This window comes from Daucus carota, chromosome 3 (genome assembly GCF_001625215.2).
Source record: "Daucus carota subsp. sativus chromosome 3, DH1 v3.0, whole genome shotgun sequence".
Classification (NCBI taxonomy): Eukaryota; Viridiplantae; Streptophyta; class Magnoliopsida; order Apiales; family Apiaceae; genus Daucus; species Daucus carota.
This window is the reverse complement of record NC_030383.2, coordinates 41,453,813-41,476,765: the sequence shown is the minus strand read 5'-3', so window position 1 is coordinate 41,476,765 and position 22,953 is coordinate 41,453,813. Positions and strand designations below refer to the sequence as shown.

General features: G+C 34.8%; 5 protein-coding genes across 7 annotated transcripts; 3 read left to right on the top strand and 2 right to left on the bottom strand.

The window, feature by feature from the left end:
- Nucleotides 1–529: 529 nt before the first annotated feature.
- Nucleotides 530–3,453, bottom strand: LOC108210893 (small ribosomal subunit protein eS10z). The gene is made up of 5 exons (XM_017382351.2): nt 3,314–3,453; nt 3,166–3,214; nt 2,228–2,507; nt 2,014–2,149; nt 530–787 (listed from the first exon to the last, which is right to left on the bottom strand). The coding sequence occupies exons 1-5, from the start codon at nt 3,314–3,316 to the stop codon at nt 725–727; spliced, it is 531 nt and encodes a 176-aa protein (XP_017237840.1). The 5' UTR covers nt 3,317–3,453; the 3' UTR covers nt 530–724.
- Nucleotides 3,454–5,232: 1,779 nt separating this feature from the next.
- LOC108211217 (heavy metal-associated isoprenylated plant protein 39) lies at nt 5,233–6,554 on the top strand. Its single transcript, XM_064090693.1, has 3 exons — nt 5,233–5,310; nt 5,442–5,517; nt 5,829–6,554. The coding sequence occupies exons 1-3, from the start codon at nt 5,305–5,307 to the stop codon at nt 6,341–6,343; spliced, it is 597 nt and encodes a 198-aa protein (XP_063946763.1). The 5' UTR covers nt 5,233–5,304; the 3' UTR covers nt 6,344–6,554.
- A 2,389-nt stretch (nt 6,555–8,943) lies between these two features.
- On the top strand, nt 8,944–12,688 carry LOC108211216 (pentatricopeptide repeat-containing protein At4g21190). The gene is made up of 6 exons (XM_017382755.2): nt 8,944–9,093; nt 9,269–9,356; nt 10,613–10,711; nt 10,937–11,080; nt 11,165–11,377; nt 12,290–12,688. Exons 2-6 carry the CDS (start codon nt 9,270–9,272, stop codon nt 12,653–12,655), a joined length of 909 nt encoding a protein of 302 aa, XP_017238244.1. The 5' UTR covers nt 8,944–9,093; nt 9,269; the 3' UTR covers nt 12,656–12,688.
- An 876-nt stretch (nt 12,689–13,564) lies between these two features.
- On the top strand, nt 13,565–17,132 carry LOC108213302 (probable WRKY transcription factor 27). 3 transcript variants are annotated; one of them, XM_064088859.1, is made up of 5 exons: nt 13,565–13,778; nt 13,882–14,027; nt 14,383–15,941; nt 16,057–16,170; nt 16,266–17,132. In XM_064088859.1, the coding sequence occupies exons 3-5, from the start codon at nt 15,595–15,597 to the stop codon at nt 16,708–16,710; spliced, it is 906 nt and encodes a 301-aa protein (XP_063944929.1). In that variant the 5' UTR covers nt 13,565–13,778; nt 13,882–14,027; nt 14,383–15,594; the 3' UTR covers nt 16,711–17,132. The 3 variants fall into 3 exon arrangements, with proteins under 3 accessions (XP_063944929.1, XP_063944930.1, XP_017240573.1); XM_064088860.1 differs by having other exon boundaries at nt 13,565–14,027; nt 15,544–15,941; XM_017385084.2 differs by having other exon boundaries at nt 13,565–14,027.
- A 1,254-nt stretch (nt 17,133–18,386) lies between these two features.
- LOC108211246 (ribosome production factor 2 homolog) lies at nt 18,387–22,300 on the bottom strand. Its single transcript, XM_017382790.2, has 7 exons — nt 22,169–22,300; nt 20,902–20,980; nt 20,593–20,796; nt 19,270–19,515; nt 18,942–19,184; nt 18,780–18,845; nt 18,387–18,651 (listed from the first exon to the last, which is right to left on the bottom strand). Exons 2-7 carry the CDS (start codon nt 20,968–20,970, stop codon nt 18,532–18,534), a joined length of 948 nt encoding a protein of 315 aa, XP_017238279.1. The 5' UTR covers nt 20,971–20,980; nt 22,169–22,300; the 3' UTR covers nt 18,387–18,531.
- Nucleotides 22,301–22,953: the final 653 nt, after the last annotated feature.

Below are 22,953 nucleotides of genomic sequence, written 5' to 3'. Positions count from 1 at the left end.
ATCAGTGTCCACTGGTTTCAAAGTCGCTAGCTTTCTATTGGTATATTGCACTGTGGTTTTATCTACTAAGGAGTTTTCAGCCTCTCTGAAAGAAGTTGATGCTCTGTAATCTGTACGCGGTTGGTTTTAATCAAAAATTCGATTTAGCCAAAAAAATAAAAATTGCTCCATCAAAATAATATTTATTATTATTGTTGAATTTATCTTATCTAATTTGTCAAGACTTTTTAACTAGAAAAACATGATTTCAGCTTTTAATTTACTGGTTAAGAATTTGCATTTCACAGTGACATTATAATAAATCTTGACATTCGTAATAAACATAATGGTGTTGACGTCTGTTACAGAACATAAATTACATGTATTGTAAAATTCTCTGGTCATTTGGATCTAATTTACTTTGCCTGTTGAAACCAAGACCAGAAGATAGTACCTCCCAAACTTATGTCTGGGTCATAAATTGCAAATGATCTCTGTAAATAACGGATTTTTAAAATATTTCACACATTCGTAGCTAATGCAAGAGGGCAACAACAAAGCAAATCAATTTATGTCAAAAGATTTGGAACATGTAATATTTAATTAAGACAAAAAATATCAGCCCAACATGACATGAAACCCTATTAATTGTCAAGAGATAAACTCATATATTCTTAGAAAGGAGTTCATAAACTGTTTGAACCAATCCCTAACTCGTTAAAACTCAGGCATATGAAGAAAAACTTCAACTAGGTGGGGCTCCTCCAAAACCTCCTGAGCCACGTCCAAATCCTCCCCTTCCAGAACCCTGCAGTTTTCATCAACATAATATCACATCAATTAGTTTACAAATCAGCTCTTAAATAGATTAAGAAAACTCAACCAAATTAGGTTTTTAGCAACTTCACATATATATCAGAAACACAATGTACAATACCACACTCTGCACCCAATTTTCAACAGATAACTCAACTGGTTATTTGTAGTGATAGAAACGGCAAAGAATGACACAATGAGTAATACATAGTTCACTTTCAAATTTCTTTGGTTTTAATGTCAGCTTTGACATTAATGCCTATCATCATCAAAAGCGATGAAATAAGATGACAAGCACATATAATGATTCCATAAATCAATTAGCCTGTCATCCTAAACATTGACCAGGTAGAAGCTCAGACTACAGAGTACAGTAAAATTACTGGTTAAAGCCAAATGATTAATTAGAGCAAGTCAAGAGACAAATATCATATTACAGAGTCGAAGTGTTGATCATTGTTATCAAGTCGACGACTAGTCGACAAGTCGTTTTATAGAAAAAGTCAAGCAACGACTTATTTACTGGCGACTTGTTTTTTCAACATGTCAATGTCTCCCAAAACTTTATATCATTTCAACTTCACATTATTATTTCCTTCCAGTCACAACTTTTTGGCTTCAGGCTATGTAATATTTGTATCATTTTCAACATATTAAGTATATCCCTAATCTTTGTATCATTTCAACTTCACATTAATATTTCTTTCCTATCACTACTTTTTGGCTTCAATTTATATGTTAACTAACAATCTGCTACGTGTATACATCTCACTGTTGCTTATTATCTTTTACTTTTGATTCAAACTATAAACTGATGTGCGTTCAACTATATTTTATATATTAAATCTAGTAAAATATGTATAAGAATGACTTGTCGACTTTTTACGACTAGTCGAGCGACTTGTCGACTAGTCGATTCCAAGGTATCCCGGCGCCGAGGCTCGACTTGGCGCCGTAATAAGCTTGGTGTTGATAATGAGGTTCTTTAGGAGTTGAGACTAGTTGAAAACTTTAAAAACTTATAAATCTTTCAAGTTTAAACACACATTTACAGCATCCTATCATATCAAGCATTCAATCACATCTGATAAATGCACCTAGATAATCTTATAATAACTTAATTAATCCATATTCACAAACTGAAAAAATCTTCACCACAGTAAGTAACATCAGAGCATAATTCTACAAAAAACAGAAGATATGGGGCAGAAAATTTACCCTGAAAGCAGGCTGATAATCAGCTGGAGCTCCTCCCTTCTCACCGCCAAATTCACCAGGAGGCCCTCTTGGTCCAGCACGATATCCATCCCTATCACCAAACCTTGGTCTCTCTCCTTCAAATCTTGGAGGGCCACTACACATATCCAACCAATCAAATCATAACAGAGCACAAACACCATAAAACAATCATACAAAAAGACTCAAGCATTACCGTGGGCGATCACCAGGTGGGCCACCCATGGGCCGGCCAAGTGGCCTAGCAGACTTCTTCAAAGTAGAAGGCACAATGTCTGATGGAAGGTTAAGATAAGTCCTGAGGAACTCAATCCCATCATTAGTAAGGTACCAGTAGTAGTGCATCCAAGCGAATGTCTCCCGAACATACTCCTTTGATTTGAAGCTCTGCATTAACTTAATCACTTGCAGGTTCGGCACATCAATATCAGGGTGCTTTGCCAAATTGTAGTCTTTCTTCGCATAGCATACGCCCTCTGAATTCCCCATCACACACACAAAACTCAAAATCATTATACAATATTAAACACCACATCTGTTATACATACTAACTCCGTTCCTAACCATATATACTTCCTTTGTTCCTGATTATACGTCCATCTAGACATCATTTTGGACAAATCGACCGAATATTGACTTCGAATTTAAATTCAAAGATTCATACTTTGATATTGTGAAAATTGTAGACAAATAGTATCCTACCTCAAAAGTAGTCTCACATCTATACTATTCTTGTACATCATATTTACAAAAAGCCACATTAGTTGCATCTACTACCTTCATTCCTAATTACATATACTCGCTTTTGTTCCCCTTCCTTCATTCCTAATTAAACATTCATTTCGACAAATCTCGACTTCAAAATTAAAATCATCAGTTCGTAATGCGATAATTGTAGAATATCGTATACCATCCTACTACCTATCAAAAAAATCCAATAACATTCTAAGGTCAACATTAACAGCCAATTTCCCTGAATCTCTCTTCGAGAAACATCCAAATACAGAGACAGTATTTAAGTCACATATATATACACTATCAAATGTTAATATCCAGCAATATACTACTACACATAACCATCAAATATGAACAAAATTATACAATAAATATAAGTAGGCACGGAAAATGACGAACCTTGAAAGAGGTACTTCGAGATTTCACGGCGATTCTTCTCCGTTATGATCTGAACACAAAAATAATATATTGATCAATTAGCATATATGTAAACAAATCTATACACACACATATAGATTCAAACAAATGTAAAACTGAATTTGCTTACCATGATTGAAGCGAGAAGAAGCTGTGAGATAGAGGCGCCGGAGTTGTGATAATTAATTGGGGAGCAGAAGAGAAGAAAAACCCTAGAAACCTTACCGTTTTATATTTTGTTTCGGGTTTTCGGGCTCGGGTTTTGGTTTATGAAATGGGCTTGGGTCTGTTTTGTAAATTTTTTATTACTGATATGAAAGTTAATACTGATTCTCGGCCCAATATGTCCAAGTTAAATATTTTAAGAATAGGGCTGCTCCAATTTTGTTTCAGTTTTAACCGGGGGTTGACGAAGGAGTCTCATTATTAATGTTGTCATTAAACATCTCCGATCATGAAAAATTCTGACGAAAAATTGAGTTTGCATATGAAAAATAAAAAATATAATCAATCTCTTCAAAACATAACACTTCAACCATACCAATAAATCAATCACTTAGTCTATAATTATAATCGATTTTTTATAAATTGATATATTTGTCGATTCGCTAAAAGCCTGTAATAAATTTGTAGTAGGATTATATATCACTTAACATATTAAAATGATGTATATTCTATTTATAAAAATTTAAAATATTAATAATAGTCAATGTCTTCGAAGAAAAATGTTCTATAAGTCCAGTTTAGTCTATCATATCTCAACTAGGCATATATATTTCTAAGCTTTCATAATTTTGATTTGTATATTCATAATGATATCGTGAGCGTTTTGGGGCGTCCTCAAAATATGTTTCCGGATACCGCTATACAATTACAACCTGTCTTTGCTCAATGGATATGAAACACCCATGCTTTAGCACCCAGGGCAACGGCTCCGGGTGCAACAACAAGCACCAGTTTAATTTGAGGAGGCGGTGATTTAGTAGCAGTGGGTGGTAAAGTAGCTTTGAAGATGCTCTTAGTTGAATGGATAAGACTTAAAATCTTTGTCGAATATGTTCATTCATTTTGACTCTATTAGTTAGCCAATTAAATTTAAAAAATTATTTGGGAATATTTCTTGGGGTGTCTACCTTTTTCATTTTTTTAAGAGGAACGATTATGATCTACCGAGCTCCACCAATGTAACATTCAATTTCGACTCATCATAAGCAGTGTTGTAAAAAGCGTATTAAATGGCCGCCTAAGCGGAATCGGCCATAAAGCGCTTTGATTTTGTACTAAGTGGGAGACTAAACGTTTTTGAAAATTAAGCGGACAATTAAGCGGATTAAGCGGTAATTAAGCGGTCAAAATGATGTTGACTTGTTAATTTTTTTTAAAAAATAATTTTGAAATATTAATTTTTTAATAATATAACTATAATTATGTTATAAAATTAAAAAAAATATATTTTATCAAAAATATTAAAAATGCATATTCTTAACACAACATATTATTATATTTAAATATATTAATATAATAACTAAATATTTAATAATATTTAATTAATCCGCTTATTGACCCGCTTAAAATTCCGCTTAAGCGTCCGCTTTACCGCTTAAGCGCTAGAAAGTCCTCCTGCCGCTTAAAACCGATTTGCGTTTTTCACAACACTGATCGTAAGTGAGTCATTCTTCAATTATTTGAATACTTTATCGATTCAAACTCGACTTTAAAATTGGCGGGTTAGTAAATCTCATGAGTTTAATTGAATTTGTAGTATTGCTACCAGTTTATAAATTATTTGTGTAATTTTCTTTTTGGTTGATACAAATTACAACCCATCGCAGATGCTTAATTTACTTTAAAAATATTTATATTCGAAAAAATGAGGATTCACGAGCCAAATGATGCTCATTACTCCAGTATGAAGAATAACAAGAGAAAGACGGCAATTTCCAGAATACAATCCAAATCGTAACGTTATAATAATCACCAAAACAACTTAGACAATATCTTATTTGTCGCGTCACGGCTGTGACTAAATTTGACCAGGCTGCTTCTTTCTCCCGTATAAAAGAAACCTATCAGATTCCTTGCAGTCCACAAAGCTTGTCTTCATTAATACTGCTCCTCAACATGAAGGTAACCTACTTCTCTGTTAATCATCAACTTCATTCTGCAATGCATTCGAAGATACGATCGTAACGTTATAGCTGTTAGTTTGACAAGATTCTCTATGCATTGCATTCATTGAATCATTGTGCACATTGCAGAAAATTGTGTTGAAAGTGGAGTTGTATGATGAGAAAGTGAAGCAGAAGGCAATGAAAGTAGTCTCTGGTCTCTCAGGTATGCTGCAATCTTTCGACTTTCGTTTATGAAAATGACCGAACAATTTACATTTAGGCCCTGCTCCCGAGTTCTTTTAAGAGAGAATGCAAGTGAATGTAAGTGAAAGCAAATGAACTTTCACTGAGTGAAACTATGTTATAAATACATCCATTTTTATTTGCTTTCGTCCATTTAAAAAATTCGGGAGTACAAATAGGAGTGGAAGTTATATAACTTTACTTCCTCTTCACTTGCTTTCCCCTCTTTTTATTACTCGGGAGCAGAGCGTAATATAACTGTGATATGTATTATGGAATTTTTGGATGAAGGGGTGGATTCGATTGCAATGGAAATGAAGGAGAAGAGGTTGACAGTAACCGGAGATATAGATCCGTTCACTATAGTGGCTAAACTGAGGAAACTGTGTCACACGGAGATAGTAACCGTTGGACCTGCTGTGGCGGAGAAGAAGAAAGAAGATAATGCTGCTGGTCCTGGTAAGAAAGAAGACAATAAGAAACCTGATGCAAAGAAAGAAGAATCCTCGGGAGGCGCCAAGAAGAAAGAAGAACCAAAGAAAGAAGAACCAAAAAAGAAAGAAACACCGAAAAAGGATGAGAATAGTTCTCAGCAGGCAGCTGCTATTATTCCTTACCATCAAATGCCTTATGGCCCTTGCTATAACTATCCCCCGGCTCCTCCACCTGTTTACAATTATCCGCCACCACAACAACAATTGTATTATAATCAGCAAGCGTATACTTACCAACAATCTCCAGCACCCGCACAATACTATTATCACAGAAGTGCAGAAGAGGATCCAAACTCTTGCGTTATCTGCTAGAACAGATAATACCAAGTTTTGCAGATTAGATGTTTGCACAGCCTGTAACCTGTAGTGCGAGGGTGCTTAATTAGATAATAATGTGATTTCTTTCACTGTTGAACCTTGGAATGATTCTGGTATTACATCACTTTTACATTGAAACCTCAAAACAAACTAGAAGTTGGACTAGGTATAAAGTATAAGAAATACACTTTATCTATTAATGTCAGGACTGAGTATATATATATATATTTTTTATAAAGGTTATTAGTTAATCGAGGTTCTATTGTATTTCATGTCTTTATATGAGAAGGAAGCATATATGAGACAGCATATATGAGACAGAAGCGTCATTCTTCCCATTCCCATTCAATAAATGACCTATTTATTGCTAACTCATTGGCTCCTAACTTGATTGAATCCATACCAGCACAAGACTGAGCACCCGAAAGGGGGCAGCTTTGGTGTCGATGTTAAGAGTAGGATCTTACAGAGTAAGTTTTGACAGTATAGGTACTGTTTGGGTGACGTTGTGAAGCTTGGGGAAATTGTGAGCTGAGTGACGAATTCAGAGGTGGCAATGTTGGTGATGGGGAAGGAATAAAAAAAAAGGGCTCATCGGGACTTGGTCGGATGTATGAGCCTCAGATTAAGGAGTGTGATAATCGACTACAGGGTAGGGGAGAGTGTTAGTTGATTATAAGGCAGCATTTGTTGAGGCTGGAGACGAAAAAATTATCAATTCTCCACCCTCAACCAATATTAAGGACTGTACACTCACTAGATATTAACGTATGGGAAAAATGTATTGGCACCATCATATAAACTTTTGCACGATCTTCTTTTAGGTATGACACATCTTTATATAAGGAATCCTACACTAAGCAGATAATATCTAAACTGTCAATTTTTTTGCTGTAGGATTAGAGAAGACTGCAGAAAAATGTAGCTGTGTTGTTAAGACAGGCAGAATGCAAGAATTAGTTTCATAGTAGTCAGTAGTACATGTATTAGTATTACATAAATACATAAGCTAGAACCAAGCAAAGTTTTTTCTCCCAACTATATACATTTCCGAGCTAAAGAACTTACGTTGTGTTTGGTTGGGGTGAATGATTCCGGAAGGAATGGAATGGAAAAATGAACTATCTTATGCATAATTTTTAAAAAATTTCATTCTTCCCTCCATTCCATTCCATACATCATAGGTTAAATATTACACCTCCAATTTGAGATGGAATGCTCCATTTGCTCCTATCCTCAATTTCTTCATAAATCTCATCATAGCAATTTTGCCCTCCCTCAATTTTTTTCCAAAACTTTCATCCTATCTCTATTAATTTCAAGTATTTTTACTCATTCCATTCCATTCCATTTCATTCTCCCCAACCAAACACAACATTAGAGAGGTCAAATAGATTTTTAAGAATATCAAATCATCATGATTGAAATTATTTAGTTTATTTCTTTGTTTGGTGATTACCTTAGATCTTTGAAGACAGTAGATCAGATATTTGTCGCAGGGATACTCATGATCGTTGTTTTACCCTAAAATCCGCTTTTAACCATTCTATTTCTATTTTTTTTATTTAACGGTCTAAGTTTAATAGAGCTACGTCATCTACCTTATCAAAATATGTAGGTAAAATCTATAACTACTAATATATAGTTTTTGAATTCTAACCAACATTTTATAAAATTTAGCAAACTACAATCACCACTTTATCGTTTACTCTTATTTAAAATATGATTTAAGACCTTATGACAAATAAATAAATAAATATATGATTTAAGTTGAAGGTCGTATCTTGCACGAGGTTTTATACTAAGTTAAACAAATTTAAATTTTATCATTGATTTCTAAATTGTATTTAACTAAACTATTATTTTATTTTATTTTCGATCTATTACTCATCCAGAAATTTAACTATTCAAAATATATATCCAAATTGAACTTTCCAACTCAATTTAAGGGGTCGTTTGGTTGAGTGGTACGAGGAATCATGTATGGGTATGAAATCAACCAAATCCATATCTTATGTTTGTTTGGATTTTTTTTATTCTACTTGAAACTTCGAGATTATGTGTTTTCGAAACCCAAAGCAAGAGGTGGGTACTAGATGGTAGTATGGGTATCATTATGAATGTTATTTTTCTATTTTTTTAAAAAATATTAATAATAACAAAAAAAATATTTAATGTACAAATAAATATTATTAATAATAATAAAAATATTTATAACTTTTTATCCACTAAAATAATTTAATCTAATCAATAACATAATAAAATTTTAAATTAAACAGATATATTCTCAACCAAACACATGATATCATGAAAAATGATATCATAACCCCGTACACCAATTCTTCAACCAAACACATGATATAATGAGAAATGCGAAATGATATCATAACCCCGTATCACTAACCCGATTCTTCGTTCTAACCGCGCTCCGCAAATCAAACTACCCCCAGACTCTTGAGCACATCACCTGAAGCTGCCGGGGTGAGAGAACCGGCCGGAGACAAAGCCGAAGCCACAGGCGACTAATCGGACGGTCATTGCCGACTGGATCACCAGCATTTTGTGTTGCATCCGTTAAATAAGATTATGCAAACTTTCTATCTTCTAGCCAAACGTGGTCTTAAAAAACGATTAAAAGTCTAAACTACCCCTGCCCTTAAAAGATAAAGCTGTGAAATTTATTTATCGTTAGTGCTCTGTGAAGCAGACAGTGTAATACCCCCGGTTTCTATATCTAATCGCCGGTATGTATGTAATTATATTCTTATTGTTAGGGTTTGTATGCACATGTCACTGTTTTTATTTAAGAATTGAGTATTCGATTTATGTCTGTTATGCTATTTTTAGTTGATTTGTTTTGGTTACTTTCTGGAGTTTTTGTGTGAAATGTTAATTTATTTTCTGCTTGATTGTACTCAGAATGCTGAGTTTGAGACATTTTCCAGCGGTATTCGCTAAAAGATTGGAATCAGTTCAGTTCTGCAGGAGGTTTGGTAGCCCGGTTGTGGTGAGTTGAGCCGAATTTTTGCAGTTTTTTTTGGGATTTTAGTTAAAAATGTTGGTATGTATCGTGATGTGAAATTTAATGGTTTTGTGCTTGATAGACATAGACCTGTGTTTACTTGATATATTAGGGCTCTGTATTTGTGCTTAACTGTAGTGGGAAGACGTTTTATTTTCGAGCCTTGGTTCCCCAGTTGAATCACTTAGCGGAATGGTGGCATTTACCTTCTAATTTTTTCACTTTGCAGCATAAAGCTTAGTGTGACAACAAAAGCATCTTATGAGATAGAAAATGACCTGCTACGTCTTTATATATTATTATAAATGCTTAAGATTTGATTTGCACTTTATCATGTTGCTGGTCTATGAATTATTTAGTTTGAATTGTTTCGAAGCAATCCTTGCCCACTGTTTTATAACAAGGAAATAGTAATAGGTAGAACGTGAAAAGAAAAAATTGTCTTCCGCTTTGATTGTGAAGAACTTTAAGGGGCAGCTAAGCTGAAATTGATTTCTAAAATGGTTGTTGTACTTATAATCTTTAACCTGAATATAAAGTATTTTTGGTTGAGGAATTTTGTCTTCTCTTTCCTATTCACAGGATTCAAATGATATGTATATTTTCATTTCGCATATTAAATCGTGGTTCTGTTGCCTTGTACTCCCTCTGTCCCTCTCATTTCTTTATAGTTTTTTCACACTGCTCGACACGCATTTTAAGGCGCATATAAAACATAGTTCTTTAATTTATTTTTAAAATTTTTCTTTTTTATATAAAAATTTAAACATCAAATTTTTATTCAGAAGAAAAAAAAGTTCAAAATAATTTATCGAACTACGTTTTACGAGAGCATTAGAATGCGTGTCGAGCCCCCGTCCCCCAATGTAAACAAATGAGGGGGACGGAGGGAGTAATTTCTTAAGATGATTCTTTGTTTATAATCGTGGTTTTGTTGCCTTGTACTCCCTCTGTCTCTCTCATTTCTTTATAGTTTTTTCACACTGCTCGACACGCATTTTAAGGCGCACATAAAACATAGTTCTTTAATTTATTTTTAAAATTTTTCTTTTTTATATAAAAATTTAAACATCAAATTTTTATTCAGAAGAAAAAAAGTTCAAAATAATTTATCGAACTACGTTTTACGAGAGCATTAGAATGCGTGTCGAGCCCCCGTCCCCCAATGTAAACAAATGAGGGGGACGGAGGGAGTAATTTCTTAAGATGCTTCTTTGTTTATAAATTGCCTTGATTTCTAGGTATGTGCTGCAAAAGGTCCTCGACAAAGGTATCCTCGAGTATGGAAAACCAAGCCAAGAATAGGGACCATTTCTAAGTCGTTAAAGCTCGTCGACACTGTGAGTCTTTTGCAGCCTTTGCTTATGTTTGTGAGAAAATATATGCGCTCTCCTGCAGTCCTGCTAGTATGAGTTTAGTTTTGAGTTTGAGTTCTAGTGTCTGAAGAATTTCTTAAGTTTTGAATTATTCTGACTATGATGCTGACTGGGAACTACTTAAATAATCTATAGATCTATATTTAAAATCAAACTGATTGCGCTTTATTGATGTAATATCTTATATAGATTAAAGAGCTATCAAATGTCAAAGAAGAAGTATATGGGGCCCTTGATTCTTTTATTGCATGGGAGTTGGAATTTCCCTTAATTACAGTGAAAAAGGCTTTGAAGGCTCTTGAGAATGAAAAAGAATGGAAAAGGATAATTCAGGTATTTATATTTCAAAAACTTTTGAGTAATCTTCGGTGATGAGGAACTAATGGTGAATAATCCCTGTTCATATATGGTATGTAGGTGACAAAGTGGATGCTAAGCAAAGGTCAAGGAAGAACAATGGGGAGCTATTATATGCTGCTAAATGCTTTGGCAGAAGACGGGAGACTTGAGGAAGCTGAAGAACTATGGCAAAAGTTATTTGCTGAAAATTTGGAAAGCATGCCTCGTAATTTCTTCGATAAAATGATCTCTATTTACTACACGAGGGAAATGTATGATAAGATGTTTGAGGTACTTTAATGCCAGCTTAAATACTATAATTACATATCCTTCCTGGAAGAAGTGAGATAAGTCATGCCTTCAGGTGTTGCCCATGTTTTCAGTCATGAAGTGGCCAATAATTCTAAACTAGGAGCCTAAGACGCATTACAAATCATGAGAGTACAACACAACTGTGTTGTTATAGCACAAAAAACATACAAACATATTGCGTTTTCTATTAGAATGTGATATCTCTACTTATTATTACTCTTTGATGATATCTCTAAACTTAAAAAGACAAGTACAATATATCTGTTTATATAAATATTATATGGTCATTGTAATGGTTGTAAAATGCATTTTGAATAAATTCTGGTTCAAATAATGTATTTCTAATTAATTAAGAGCAACTGAGCTAGCAAGTTCATTGACCAAATTCTAATAATGTAGATTAGACTCTCTGGTTGAAATAGTTTACAGACATAACTGCATTTCAGCTTTAGGGACTATGTTTTTGGTATATACCGATCCTATTTCTGCCTAGATTTATATAATAGTAAATTTTTATGACAAAATCGTCTCAATAAATATACTGGATGATGAGCTGACTTGAGCTGTTTAAGAATAATATGGTGTCCCTGACAATTGGATTAGAGACCCCACTATTAAGCTTAGCAACAAATAAAGACGGCTCACATTTGATTTTTAAACTTATGTCATTTTATGTCCCCTCGCAGATCCTTTGATTAAATCTTGATCCTTCTTAGTTGGATATACTTTTAATTATTCTATAATATATTGCACTGACATATTTTATTTTTCAAATGTTGTGCCTTTAGCTTATTATACTAATATTAGTTGGTCTGAAATTAACTTGATTACTGAAAGGCAATCTTCGTTTTACTGCACAAGCTCTTATTTAGTGAATGATTTACTTGACAGGTTTTTGCTGATATGGATGAGCTTGGTGTGAAACCTACTGTATCAGTTATTGCAATGGTTGGAGATGTATTTCAGAAGCTTAATATGATGGACAAGTATCAGAAATTGAAGAAGAAATATCCTCCTCCGAAGAAGGAATTCCGTTATATCGAGGGGAAGCGTGTGAAAATCAGATCGAAGCCTATCAATCGATCTAGGTATGTTAGGAATCCTGTAATCAAAGCGGATGTGGAAATTCGCGAGACTTTGCCTGAATCATGTGAAAGTACTGATGTTAGTTTAAACAAACCTAGTGATAACCTTAATGAACACGGGGTTGTCGAATCATCTGCATTTAAACATGGTGACTTTATTGATCCTTCTTGATTAACATTAGACAATTAGCTGCTTTGGAATATATGTCATGTTTTGTTACGATAAAATAACCTGCTACTTTCATACGTTTAGCTATGTAGACACCCCCTGTATATTGTTTTATTATCTTTGCATAAATGCAAAAATCAGTCATCAACATACTGCAATATTATTCACACAGAATAAACCATGTGTATTTGGAAAATTAGCTGTTAGTCACATGTAGCAGCACCTGGCTGTTATCAATATAAAACTTACAAGTGTATTCACAGCCATGCCTTGAAATGGCTGATTATCATCTGCATTCTGCCAAAACACTATTCTGTTATGAGTAGCACGTCTGCATGCCATGGCAGAGGCATAGGAATGTTACAATCTTACTTATCAAATTTTCATTTTGTATTAACCCTTTTTGTCGTAGCACTAGTAGATGCTCTTTTGTATTGATCTCAAGGTGTTCCAGATGTTTACAACACCTTCCTGCTAGTAAGCTCTAGATGCCATGAAGCCTAGCAAGCAGCATGTGTTTTTTTTTTATGAGAAAGTACTGCCAAAATCCACTGTTCTCAATGGTGTCTGAAATGTTAATTTTTAGAGTCGCTGTGTTTCATATGCTTGTTGAGTCGTTGAAGATGTCTTTGAACCCAAAAATTAGTAGTGAAGCAGGATTCTTGACGATTAAATGGTCTGTTGATTGCCAGTTGGGGTTGAAATCAACTAGCCAACCAGGTCCACTAGGATTACGTGGCGGTCTGGGACTATACGAGTAGGTGTTTCACAAATTTCTCAGAAAACACAGCCTTCTGCTCTATGAGGTGTTTAATAATTAGTGGTGATTAAGTTTATCTATTTTGCAACTTCTGCTTTCCCTAATTCATCTTAGAAAACAAATTTTTGATATCATATCACATTTTTTGTGAACCCTCTCTCACACGTATATTTATACACATGAAAGTTGATTAAAATGTTCTCTTATGTGTATAAATCTAGAGTTGATCATTGTTACGAAGTGGAGTTACATTTGATTTAATCTTCCATTCAGATAGCTGTTTCTGAAACATGGCTAGTGATTTAGACTGACAACTGAACTTCAATGGTTTCTGACACTCTGCCAGAGTGATCCAGACACTCGATGGTAATGTTCTTGGCTGATGAAAAGGTTATAGCTAAGCCTTTGCAGCTGGTTCATCTCGGAGATGGACTGTATATGCTGCTGATGTTCAGTATATATTGTATAGGTATTAGCTATGATCCTAGCAGATAATCTGATGCTGCCAGTTCTATATGCCGACCTTATATGTTTATGCGAGCACATCAAGCGGATGACCTTAGGAGTGAAGATGGGCTGGTAGAAGCTGGAAAACATTTAAGAAAAGGTTTCTAGGTGAGAAAGGCATCTGTATTGCACCATCACTTGTGTTTGATATATCTGTATGCCTCATTGTGATCCCCCCCCCCCCCCCCCCCCCCCCCCCCCACACACACACTCTCGCACAAAAGAACCCCCACCCACCACTTCATCGTGCCAATTTACCAAACCCACCTCTATTCTCTTTCTTGTTGATGCGTATGGATTATAGAACAGACTTTAGGAGCTCATTGTAAGTTCATAGACGAGTTTCATTTATCAATTCCAGACTAAACAAAAGTGAAGTCTGGGGGTATGATTTACGCAGACTTTACATGTACTCCTTATAAGAGGCTGGTAGGATTATGGAGGATTGTTTCCGAATTTGTAGGAGACCATTTATGTTGAGTTACTTTGATAGAAGAATTCGAGGGATAAGGACTATGAGTACAAAGACAAATCGAGGAATGATGGTTATGATTACAGAGTCAAATCAAGCCATTAGTTACTGTCAAATCTTTCTTTCATCCTGTCAGATGAGAAAGGCCAAGGAATTTCAGGTCTTGTCAGCATCCTGTCTTTTAACGGATCAACTGACCAGCAGATTCAGAGATGGAGATTTCTCAAGCACAAGAGAATGCTCCAATTAGTAGCAGTCCTGTCACTTAAGCCTATCGGTTTCTTATTACTAATCATTTCGCGATACTAAGAAACACTCTTTTCGGAACCTTTTTCTTTCGTGATCATGCGTTAGCGATCTGAAACGATGTGTTCATTGGCCGGCTACGCCTCTAGATGATAAATGAAGTGGAATGAGAAATGTTTTGAGACCACAACTAGTGTATCACTTGGATCACAAAAAGTGGTATATATTCTTTCTTGGTTCACAGACGTGCTGAGTTTATAACCCCACGTATATTTGAGGATTCAAAGAATATGGGGGGCCAGTGCCCCTACAGCAACACGGATGGGACATGTTTGAGATTTTGAAACCAACCCCTGTGGTGGTCACTCTCCCACACAAGGGGTCAACCAAGCCTACAGCCCCGAACGTCGAAGATTGGCAGAGGATTTTATTCATAAGCCGTGATATATGGTTAAAATCGGTAAGACTTCGGTTTTTAAGCCCTGGCTGAACTCCAAAATTTGATGATTTATCATGTAAGTCCCGAGTATTTCGAAATCCTGGTTCCGTCAGGTAGAGACGAAAACAGACTAGGGTGTGTATGTTTAGGCTGTGACTGTAACTAATGGTCATGTTTTGCAACAGCTAGGAATGGTTAAGATGATCAAGTGGTTCCACCTTTGACATTTTCCCAAGTCAATGGCAAAGGAAATGAAAAGCTTAGTTTATTTTTGTAATCATATCCAAACACACAATCTAAAGCACCCACTTGCTTCATTGATTCAATCATGACTCTGTTTCTCCACAGTAAGAGTTATTGACTTGTTTATGTATATATATTTGCATTTAACAAATCCTCCTTAGTGCTCCACCTCAATTCTCTTCTCCTTCCATTTCAAAAGTCAGCCCTTGGTTTCCTTTTAGCAGCTGTCTCAGAACAGAGAGCTCACAATCAAGTTTCTATTCACATATGTTACAATGTCGGATGGGGACTGGGATTTGTATGCAGTGGTGAGAAGCTGCACTACCTCCGCCTCTGTCGTTGATCAAAATCGCATGGAGGACGAGCAGGAGGAGAAGGAACAGCCTTTCGCTGATCAATTCTCCTTCCAAAATGATGATTTTACTGATCCGTTAACTTATGGTCTGCAGAACACTACCGCAGACTATGGCCTCGAAGAAATTCATCAGCCATTCTCCAATTTTAATGCAGAATTCGAAAATGAACAGGTTATGAATTATCCTCCACAACAGGAGCCACAGTCCAATACCTTCACTTTGCCCATCTCAAATCCTTCTAGCTCTACCATACGATCTCGAAGAAGGTACTACTTAACTACTTATTCTGACATCTGAAAAAAATAATCATATTAGCAGCTTTGAAAAGGCCTGTTATGCATCTAGATCACTAACATTGAGTTTCTTTACCACCTTTCTCAGGAAAAACCAGCATCTGAAGATGGTATATCAGATGACACAAGAAGAATTATCAGGCGATACTTGGGCATGGCGGAAATATGGTCAAAAACCCATCAAAGGCTCCCCTTATCCCAGGTTTCATTACCCTATCCATCCCTGAATAACTGCATTTTGCGGACTTGTTAAATTTTGCAATTAACCTTAACCAAAATATTTTTTTTTTCGGGTAGGAACTATTACAGGTGCAGCACATTGAAAGGGTGTCCAGCAAGGAAACAAGTAGAGGGGAGTCCAACAGATGCCACCATTTTTATAGTATCGTACACTGGAGAACACGCGCATCCACGTCCAACTCACAGGAGTTCTCTGGCTGGCAGCACCCGCAGCAAATTCTCCGCTGCAGCAGCGCTGAACAACATAATCAAATCAACTGCAACTTCCTCCGAGTCCACCTCTGTGGCTCCCAACTTCTCACCATCAACCTCCCCCCACTCCGCCCTCACATTCTCTCCTTCTTCAGTTCGGTATGAGAATAATCCTGACAATACAGTCGACGACACTGACATGGTGGACGTGGACGAGGATGATTACAACGAGGACAATAATTTAATTCACGACGAGGAAATATATAGTGGACTTGACAAATTCGATGGAGATGATCGATTTTTCGACTAGCTTGCAGTGGTGGCAGGGATTAGTCAAAACGCAGCATTATCATCAGAAGTTGCATGACTCTTTTCATTTTATCTTTGATTATAAGTGCTGGACACTTTGACCTTCAAGTGGGGATGAAAGTGATGGACATCATCTTTTTCTTCTTCACCACCTTCTACTTATATATAGCTTGCTTTTAATAATTCACCACCCATCACCCATTGTAGACTGTTATAAAGATTATATAAGATGTTACTAGAGACATTTTTATGTTGGTAATTCATACACATTTTTATGTTAGTAATTCATGGTAGTTTGATGTGGCTTGAAGGGAAAGGATGTACAAGACTAGAGACAGGCAGGGTGGAAGCTGTTAAGATATGGTTTGTGGTAGGCCGGATCCCATCGGTCTAAATTCATATCTATATCTATTTATTTTATCGGATTCGGATCAGACCGGGACCCGATTTTTGATAAGTTGATCCATATCCAGATGCATGATCATATCTATTTAACTTTTTCTGCTTTTTTTTACTTAGATTTGAAAGTCTTTTAAAAATTGAACAAATATTTGAATTTAAAAATGAAGTAAATGAATTATAATATTTTTTCTAAAAAATGAATTATAATATATTTAGAACACAAATTTCAGCATAATAATAAAATTTTCAACACAAATACAAATTAAAGTCATTTTAGAATGGAAAAAAATCATGTTGATGATTCTTTAAGTTTGGGAAGGATAAAATTGAATAAGACACCATGATGCAAGTAGCTAGATACATTTTTGTAAAAAAAAAATCATAAATTAAGTTCGTAAGGAAAATACACAAAATGGTAGAATTCCCGAAAGTACCAACTCTAAAGTCTAAAATATAACTACTGTAATTAAAATATTTTTTACAATATATACATTCTACCAGATCGGGTCAGCTTAAATCCATATATTATCGAACTTTTCTTATCCGATCGAATTTCAAATCGAATTTTTTTAACAAAATCATATCCGCTAAGAAAACCCTGGATCGGATAGGTCCTGTAGCTATACAATCCACTCAATAACTCAACCCTAACAGCTTACCTTTTTTCTGACACTACTTTCTTCCTTCTCCCCATTTTACCCCTTTGCTTAAATTTTTTGACCTGCCTTCTTGAATTTACTATTTCGCCTTGCTTATTCCTCCTTGCAAACGTTATCGGTTTCTTAGATTCCATTCAAGGCATTACAAATTACTTACTCTACTTTGCTGCAAGGTTTCTTAGTTTCCACTCTAAGGCATTGCACTCTACTCTGCTGTGAGGAATGGAGTTATTCCTAGGCTGCGGAAATTGGACTTGGCAGTTTGCGATGCAGCAAGCCTGCGATATGATTCCATTGTTCAAATCCCTACTTTTTTCTGTGCTATGCAGGGACAAATTCCTCCTATTCATTACTGTATATAACCTGTTTTGAGGTTATAAACTGTAATCTTAATACTCACTGTGAATCTTACGAATTATGATATTCCAACCTCTCCTGTGGCTACAAGGGGATTGAACGAAAAAGAATTAAAAGATTCCCTGTTCTATTATGTTAAATTAATGGTCTTCACCACATTCTACTTTCCTTAGTTGATCATTTTTGTGACTTGTAGGAGGATGCATAAAGCACCTGATTCCCATTTCATTGTATTGCTGCGCACCACACATTATCTATCTATCAAAACTGAAAAGTATGCCATAACTAAAGTGTGTATCCAGAACAACAAAATCGATACAAAAAAATGGATGTTTCAATAACTATTAAGCTATAATCATGTTTCAGGAACAAGAGAACAATAAGTACGATATGCCAGCAGAGAATTAAGAATCTTGTTGCTTGGGCTTCTTATCAACATGTGTCTTTCCTTCACCTTTTGTCTTTGCTTCGCGGCGCTCCCTTTTTAATCCTTTGGATTTGTTAGGCAAGGGCACGCTTCCAACCTATAGACACAAATAAAAATTAAAAAAAGGAAGAAACAGAATTTGAAAGACATGTTATCGCCCTTGACAAATCAAATATGAGCATCTTATATATGAATGAATCTCTAATAGATTGATATTTATCTCACCTGTTGATCCGGAATATAAACTTTTCCGATTTTGCCTTCAATAACATCACGGCTAACATTTTTCTCCTGATTAAGATAAAGAAACAAAACAAAAGTAAGGTAAAAGGGGTTGGGGCATGGAGAAAAAGGCGAGCATCATTAAGAAGAAAATTAAGGTCAAACCTTTCTCATTTTCAATTCAGGAGCTGTTTTCATGGATTGTTTTCTTAGGCTTTCGTCAGCAAGACGATGCCTTCTGATAACCAAATCCATGGATGGACCAACTTCTACCAACTCCATCCTTGGCACTATGGTACCAGACTTCTTCATACGCAGTGCACAATGAGTGAAAAAAACCTTATTTGAAGACACGGCTGTACACACATAAACCCGGTCTAGGCCAGCAAGGTTTAAATTTGTCACAGCCTAAATTAAAAAGCATGACATTAATGTTGCTTACAGCACATACAGGAAAGCAAGATATAAATATTTTGGGCCGAAAAAAGAGCACCTGTCCATGGAACAGATCTAGCAAAACTTCCTTAATATGTTTCAGTTCTTCAATGTTTTCAAATCCTTCCCCAATAAAAGCAAAGAAAGGTTTTGACCCGATGAGAGGAGCGAATCTCTTATCATACGAGAATGATTGCATGCTTTTGAAATTTTCAACCCCAACCTCGACAAGATCATATATGTGGTGGTCATAAGTGCGGCCTATAACAAGGTTATCAGGCCGTTTTTTTGAGTGAGAACCATACTGCAGAAACCAGGAACAAGACATATGATAGATATCTCAGTTATTAAACTACAAATAATACGTTGACAAAGGGATTAATAATTTTTTCAACAGTAAGATTATAGATCATTTATTCAAATACGGCTAGTCCTTCCATAAGTTCAAAGGTCTGCAAGGAACTAAGAAACATCAAACATTATAATAACCTCAAAAATGTGTTTGGAAATAATGAAAAATTAGAAAAAAATTCAAAAGACAGATTTGTATAACTATGTGATTAGCTTTGCTTTCGAACTCTGGACATCATTGGAGGACAGATGGATATGAACTAGATGAAGACATCTTAACCTCTTTAACTATTATATAAAACTGATCTTGATATTACACCCTTTCATATCTAATAAAGTAATTGTGACTCAAAAAGCACTTTTTTATTTTATATGAATTCTTCATCTATCTATCCACCCAGTTTAACCTAGCCACGGCAAACCTCTTTTAAAATAAATTGTGAAACATCAACCATAACAGTACTCAACTAACAAGTAACAACTATATTGGTATAGTCTCTGTTGTGTCTCCAACTACAAACCTCCAACATTTAGAAATCCACTTACTTTGTATTAATAACAATTAATAGAAATCCACTTATTTTGTATTAATAACAATTTAATATATATTAAACTAATTTACATGTAGTTTGCCAAAAACTGTTAAATTTTTTAACTTTACTAAATAGGTAGCTCTATTGAAATTGAATACTAACTACAACAAGAGCAGCCAATCTAATGAATACAAACAAAGAACACTCCACCCACCAACTTGATCACGTCATACACAACTGTTTTTAGTAATAAAAAATATTCTGAGCACTGCAGAACATTGTCTTTTGTTCAAATGCTCCAATAATCACAGTTAAACCAAGAATTCTAAACTATGAAACGATATACTTTTTCATAATTTTTAATAGAAGCTTGAGTGCGGAATTTGAACCTAAGAGGTCATTATATTCTTTTAGGTCATCAAGAGACTAACACTTTATATAAAATGTAATAAAACATTAATCATATATAATAAAGAATCCCTTATGTTTGGGCTTACCACGAAGAGACTGCAATCAGTTTTAAGAGAGTAAAACTCTAGTGATGTTTCACCGCCGCTTTCAAATGGTCTAATATTGTCATTCCTCTTGGTATATTTAACAGCATTATCCTTTTTCAAATGATAAATTTCAGTCAGCACAGAATTTATTACATTGCTAGTTTTTGTCCCGTGAAGTATCAGTGTTTTCTTCCCAGTTTCAACCTGCAACCATTATTTTACACTTAGATACCAATATTATGTAGCACCTGTAATTACTTCATCATACAAAGATGCACTCAAATTATTACTGGGACAGTTAGAACTTACAAGTTTAGGAGCAATTTTTTTTAGCTCTCTTCTGGCTCTTCCTGTCTTCGGAGTTTTTATATGCAACATGATTGGTTAGCTGCAAAAAGAAACACTATACAATAAGAGGAGAAGAAATTGTTCCTGAGCAAAGTTTACTTTTACAGCAATATGGCATGATCAACACTAGTAATTTCAAAATGTAGAGAACTGGCAGGAGCCTTGCATACTTTCTATAATCCCAAATTATGATCAAGGTGAAGCGCAGAGAAAAAATAAATAAATTTGGAGGCTATAGAATAGATTTCTGTTAGCCAACCCAACCTTGCAGCAGTTGTTCCCGGAGTATAAAAGATAAAAGCTCACGAAAATTCATGCCCTTGCCAAAACTAAAAGGAGATGAGTGATGACTCGTTAATTGTTTGATTTGTATGTTTAATATAAAGCTCTCAAATTTTACTACTTAACATAATGAAATTTAAAATTTTAACCAAGTAAACGAAGTGTACATAACCGCCAATAATTTAAACAAGCTAAAAGAGCTGCCCGATAATGAAATTATTACCAGTAAATAACCATGAAGAAAAAAAGACCTAAAAGACTACAACACAAGACAACTGCACACAAGGAAAGAGAAACAAACAGCATACCCAGCCTAGACTCTCATGATGTAAACCTTAGGTCCACCCTTAACAGTTAAGTAATTCTAAAATTATGCTCCCAAACTATATGACCACCACAAACTAAAACCATGACAATGAACTGCAACATGTGTTCTTCATTAAGCAAATGCGAAAGAACCGCTTTAAAAACAAATATAAAACCCTTTTACAAGTACTTGCTTTCTTAGGACCCCAAATTCCAATCCTATACACAAAAAGAGAAAAATGGTGCTCCATCACTCAGCAAGAACATCGGAAAAAGCAATTCCCCTAATCACACTCATGTAGCCTCACCAATCACCTAACTAAATCAAAAAAAAAATAGTCACCACATATTGCTAAACAAGCCCAAGCCATTAAAATTAATTTTAAAAAATTAAGTTCTACCACTAAAATCAAAAACCCAGAAACAAAGCCACCTAAAATACTGCACAGAAGCTAAAAAAAAAAAAAAAAAACAAAGCCAAAGCCAAACACATACAAACTACATATCTATATACATAAACAGGAAAAAAATATTTAATCAAGAATTTGAGCAACAACCCATTAATGAAACAAACATAAACTGATACATACATACATATATGCATACATATATGTAATAAAAATGAAGGAAATAATCATACCCAAGAAGAACGTTTGAAGTTTTTGAGGTTCTTGGTTGAAGCGCCTAACGTATTTGTCCGAGTAGTCTCACTTGTCACTGCTGTGTACTTAAACCTAACTAAGGTTCGGTTGACTACATTTGAGCCTTCGGCTTTTGGGCTTTGCTTTTGGATATCCGGACGGCCCGATTCAGTGATTTTGATTTTTGAATTGGCCTTTATATTAAATTTTTTCCTTTTATGGTTTTAATGAGATTAAAATAAGTGATTATTGTTTAAAACAAATAAGTGAAGTAGAGGTTAGTAACAAGTTAAGGCTTATAAGTGATTAAAGTGTTCGGGAAAGAAGTAAAAATCATGAAACAAATTAGTATTCTCAAACTTTTTATGATTATCCGTGGAGGAGTATATTAGGAAAAAAATAAGAACAAATCAAAAAAATTAACAGGTTTGGGACTTTCAGCTGTGAAAATCGAATAAAGCTATGACTGTGACTAGGAAAAGAAAGAGAGGTAGAGACTTTTCAGGAGGCTAGGATTTTAAATATTACCTTGGGTAAATATATTATGTAATGGTTATTTCGTAATTTGATTTTTGTCTTCGATTATAATTAGATATATAAGGTTTTATATGGAAAATTGGGTTGAAGTCTTTTTGCATCATTTGTTTAAATTATTGTGTTCATTTCGACGTGGTGCAATAATTGATAGTTTTTTGATCGTATTTGATTTTATTTTATTTTGACAAATATGACTTATAGCCTTACAAGTTACAAGTGAATATTTGTTCTAACAAATTGTCAGGGT